Raw genomic sequence first — 5037 nt, 5'->3', positions numbered from 1 at the left:
CATATGCATGTTTAAGTGGACTGACCACATTCCAAATGCATGTTTTACTTGATTCACTTCATAAACACATTCATAATAACAGTCAACGCCCTGATAACTTGTAAGTCTACCTTTGATAGATTTAATTGTAAGTCTTTTTACTTGTAAGTCTACCTTTGTTTTCTAATTGACAACCTCTTGCTGCAGGCACACTAGCCCACAACCCTGCTCTGCTGTTCTGGTGCTGTTTGAACAGTTGAACTCCGTTGGCCTGTTCACTGTTGTGAGAGAGACGGAGAGCTGCGGGCGGCCCTGGCTGTGGTCTCTGTCTCTTTAACAGCAGGGCCGAGGGAGGCAGCCAGGGCCAGAGAGGCTGATTAGCGAGGCTCACAAAGCGCTCATTCGGCTAAATGGAATTCCATGCCTTCCCCAGCAGAAAGCTATCTCAGGTGGACTTTGAATGGCTAAGGTTAGACATCTGGGTCTAAATTGGTAATACACATGCATGCATGCGCACGCGCACACACACACACACACACACACACACACACACACACACAGACACACACAGACACACACAAACACACACACACACACACACACACGCACACACACACAGAGGTAGGCCTAAACTGAATGCAGCAGGCTTTGTCACCACAGGCTGTGCCTCTTAATGTGGCGAAATTGAGGTATTAATAATACCCAGAGCAGTAAAAAGGAGAGGGGGATGACAAAAGCCTGGATGCTCTTAAGATCGCAGTAACCTTAGGACTTCCATCACCACTAACCTTAACATTAATTATGAAGTAATAACATTGTTGTTATTTGGGCCAATAATAAAAATATAATTTCACATTCATAGCATTCTAGTATAACTTTTCGCTATCGTTGTGTGTTCCACATCAGCAGAATTAATTCTGGCCTAATGCCTTCCTGTTTGTGGTTAGAATACACAAACACATGTTTCCCCATTTATCAGCTTGGTTTTTTCTGCTCTACTTCAATGCATCTGGCTCCTTTATTAGCCTGCTAGGGACAGGTGTCCTACTCAAAGCAGATGCTCAGATGTTGCATTGCAACCAGTGTCTTTCCAAACAGCTGTCCTCTGGTCTGCTCCCATGGGTTCACTCTCACTACTGGGACCTGGCAGACCTTGTATGAGCTGCACCTGGGGTCGGAGGAACAAGTCCTGAGATGGCAGACTAGCCTAGATATGTGATTCTGGCGTCCATGGATGAACAACCCCCAGACACACACACACTCTCTCTCTCTCTCTCTCTGTCTCTATTCTGTAAGACATCTTCCATTCATTTCGCTGACTCAATTTCCTGAACACAAATAAAAGCTGGGGGTGTCAGATGGGCTTAGTGCAGACCGCGACCTTGTGTCAAGGCCTGTGCCATCACCCATAAGCTGCACTGGGTAGCTATGGCAGTGTGTGGGGGCTGATTTTTATACGCACACTGGAAATACTGTGGGGAAACTACCATACTTATTCCACAGGTTTTCCTTTGGGGACACAGGCCTGATGTGCAGTCTCCTATGTCAGTGGGCCTAAATGACAGCAGCCTATACTTTAACTCTTTAACTTTAATACTAGAATGAGGCATCTCAGTTTACAGTAAAGTCATGCTGTTGCTCAGTTATCATAACATCACGTCATAGGCCTTTCAGTGACAAGCAATTCTTGATATGGTGCTCTATTCTCTTCTCAGTAATTAGCATCTACGCTACAACTGCTAGTCTCTTCTTAAAATCTTACAGTATCAAACCGTACTATACACAGAAACTCCCCTGATCCCATGTAGCACCAGAAATCCCACTGGGCTAATTTATTCCACACTTATTTTCCATGACAGCCTCTTCAGGCTTCATTCATGAGAAAACTAATTTGCGGTGATTCTGGGGGAAAAAGTGGCACTTGATATTTTCACGAGGCGCCAGTAGACATAAGCCTACTTTCTCTCTCTCCCTCTCACTGGCACTCCTTTTTAGAAAGTCACAAGCCTGGAGACGTTGCAGTCACATTGCCTGGGTCCCCTATGGCCGTTTGGAAACCCTTGTCACAAGTGGTAGCCTAATTAATTAAAATGTTGATTACGCATGAAAGGGGTTTCTTTGTGTACTGCAGAAGATTGCAGATGCCCGCAGATCCCTCTCTTGCTCCCTCTCTCTCTGTTGCGCTATAAAGAGGTCCATTTTTCATCTGAAGAGGCCTTCAGTACATGCTTCAGCAACTGCTGCTGTTTGGTCTGATTAAACACACTAGCAGAGGCAGCAGCTAATGCTTCTTAACAATTGCTGATGCATTCAGGCATTCTGTTGGTATAATTCACATGAATAAACATGTTCAGTGTTCTACAAGAAAGAAATGAAACCACAAAATAACTGTATTGGGCCAAGGTCTACCCCAGCAGTGGCTGCAATGGTGATGATTAAAAACAGAGCCATTGTAAATAGGCCTAGGTTACAATAATGCTGGTCAGAGTAATATGCCTAATACTACTGATGAAAATAGTAGTTGCATAGTCATAACACTGAGCAAATTCAGCAGTGTTACATTTTAAATTGTACTAAATTGTATTAGTGTTCTGAACCTAATGAAAGCCTGCTAGGTTATCAACACGTTATGCTGTCACAGACTGCTGTGCAGTACTGACAGGTTCACAAATCCTTGCATCATTGTAACCTACTGATTAGTGCAGCACCTTACAAAAATGTCAGCTATACAGCTTTCAGAAAGAAGTTCAAGCAAACCATGCCTCCCAACTGAAAGTTAAGTTTTTTGACCATAGGCTACTGTAGAAAATTCCAGGTACTAAATGGACTGGTGACAAATTAGTCTACAACTATGCAAAATGTTTCAGTGTGCTCCAATTCCACGTGCTGGTGGGTGTTTTTTGGGCACAGTGTCCAACAATACTGGTAGGCCTGTATTTGCTACAATAATAAAAGGATCGGGTGCTAACCAGCAGAATGCTTACACAGAATCCTATAATAGGCAATAATATAAGGTTCGTAATTTGATCTACAATTTGTTACAACCTTACCTTGACATTGTTATTGCTATGCTATAAAAACGAATACGACTAAAAAGACTGTTCAGTCTAAACAGCATACCGTTACATTGTGTAGAATGACTGTCCTGCATGGGTTTGTTTATTTACGTCGTCAGGAGAGCAGCTTATAACTATACATTCTGAACGAAACCGTAAATGAGGGTTACTCTCAGTTTATTCTTAACAAAAGGGTTAATGCTATTTATAATGTTAATGTTATTCAATTATAAAGTGATATCGTTTTTAAAAAAAAACTTAAATTAGTCACCCAACTAAAAGCTACTGTAGGCATCGGATGACCTGAATAGCTAATTACTGGTCTGGCTAGCTAAATTCCAAGCAGGTATACCGTTCGCTTATGTTATTCCGCAAGGCAACCTTCCACCTGCGGCAGGAACAATGTTATTTCAGGAAAATGAACAGTCGATACAAGTTTTCCCCGAGTCAGGTTTTAAAGCAATTGTGTCACGATTAAAAATATGAATGACGGACCACGGACTCGTCTGCTTCAATACAGTATTGGCTGAAATGGGTGACAAGCGGACAGATCCATTGACCTGACACTGGCTAACCAACGTTAGCGCAACGCACAGTTTATGCTAGTTTTGCTAGGACCAGGACGTGCATATGCATAAATAGCTTATCACTGCTGAACTAACTTGTGGTGAGCGCACACGGATTTTTCGCAATATTGTGAAATAGACAACCGACGGCAATGTATATTCTAACTACATTTAGTTAACTCTAGAACAATTACAAATCCAAGCTAATGTTAACATTACTTCGTGACACAATAACTTAGTAGCTATAGTACAACAGCTAGCCTAGCCTTGCTCAGACGAGAACTCGACTAGCTGGTGCGTCCTTTACCGGGCGCTGGGGAGCTGTTCAGTTTAGTAGCCTGGTGAGCCGAGAATAAGCGCAGAATTACAATCGAAATGCAGTATTCGTACCTTGTCACTGATGTTTTCTGTGCTGTCAGGGTCCCCGCCTCCTCCCCTCTTTCGCAGCTCAGTCATTTCTTCGCTCTTTCACTCACAATACATGGAAGACTCCCGAAGCAACACAAGCTGGGTTTGAAATAATTGTCAGCCCTCGTAATCCGGCTAATTTAACTTGTGGCGAAGATTAATGACCAGTCAAGACAACCTGCTAATTGAAAACGTCTTTTTAACGCATTAAAAAGCTCCCAGTCCTCCGCCAAGATAATGCGTGCATTTGTTTATGCCTGCAGTTCTTGGGTTTTCTAGTTGGTGTTGCGGTGGGCAAGGAGCCTATCCTCTCTCTCTCTCACTCTGACTCAACAGAGCAGCAGCGACACACGGCTCCGCTCTGCGGTGACAGGCGCCACAGCGACACTCCCGCGGAGGGAGGAGGGAGGGAGGGAGGGAGGGAGGCATGTGGAACGGGTGAGAGAGATTGTTGATAAGGATCTATTGGTTTCAGCATCATCACCGCTGTTATAGTACGAGCTACCCTACCTATGGGCCTGCCTGGTAACTTTTTTTCAGTCATACAGGGTTGACTCGAATAAATATGCCCACACACTATTTCTTATATATTGTTTTTTCCCTCTACCACACTGTTCAATTCGAACACCCCCACCCGAAGAATATATCAAGCATTGAAGAGTTAAAGCCACACATCTGTAAGATTTAAAGAGAGACATTTACTCAGAGACCTCTGTAGGTTACATTTTCTAGCCTTGATGTAATTTCAGGGCAGTATCAAAAGCCAAAACCCATTAGATACAAAAATGTATTGAGGAGCCTGGTGAACAGTCTCATGTTTTTCATTATGTACAAATCAGTGATATGACTTCTCGTTCCAATCTCAGCAGATACTTGCAAGTACTGCTCGATTAATTTCCTCATACGCTCACTAGTTAATATGATTTGCTCTCGATGGCTAACAAAATAAGCAACAACTAAGTTAAAATGTAGGGGTGTGTGTGTGTGGTTATGTTTAAGAGTTTTCACAGGAAAACAAAAAGCAAAGC

At 43.0% G+C, this 5037-nt stretch overlaps 1 protein-coding gene across 1 annotated transcript in view; it reads right to left on the bottom strand.

The window, feature by feature from the left end:
• cds1 (CDP-diacylglycerol synthase (phosphatidate cytidylyltransferase) 1) overlaps positions 1-4368 on the bottom strand; it is an 18420-nt gene extending 14052 nt beyond the window's left edge. The window contains exon 1 of the mRNA XM_012828622.3: positions 3992-4368. Within this exon, the coding sequence (XP_012684076.2) occupies positions 3992-4057 (66 nt within the window). The 5' untranslated portion in view covers positions 4058-4368. The remainder of the gene's footprint in view (positions 1-3991) is intronic.
• Positions 4369-5037: the final 669 nt, after the last annotated feature.

The sequence above is a fragment of the Clupea harengus genome, chromosome 7, assembly GCF_900700415.2.
Source record: "Clupea harengus chromosome 7, Ch_v2.0.2, whole genome shotgun sequence".
Classification (NCBI taxonomy): domain Eukaryota; kingdom Metazoa; phylum Chordata; class Actinopteri; order Clupeiformes; family Clupeidae; genus Clupea; species Clupea harengus.
Note: the sequence above shows the minus strand (reverse complement) of the source record. Positions and strands in the feature narration are given on the sequence as shown.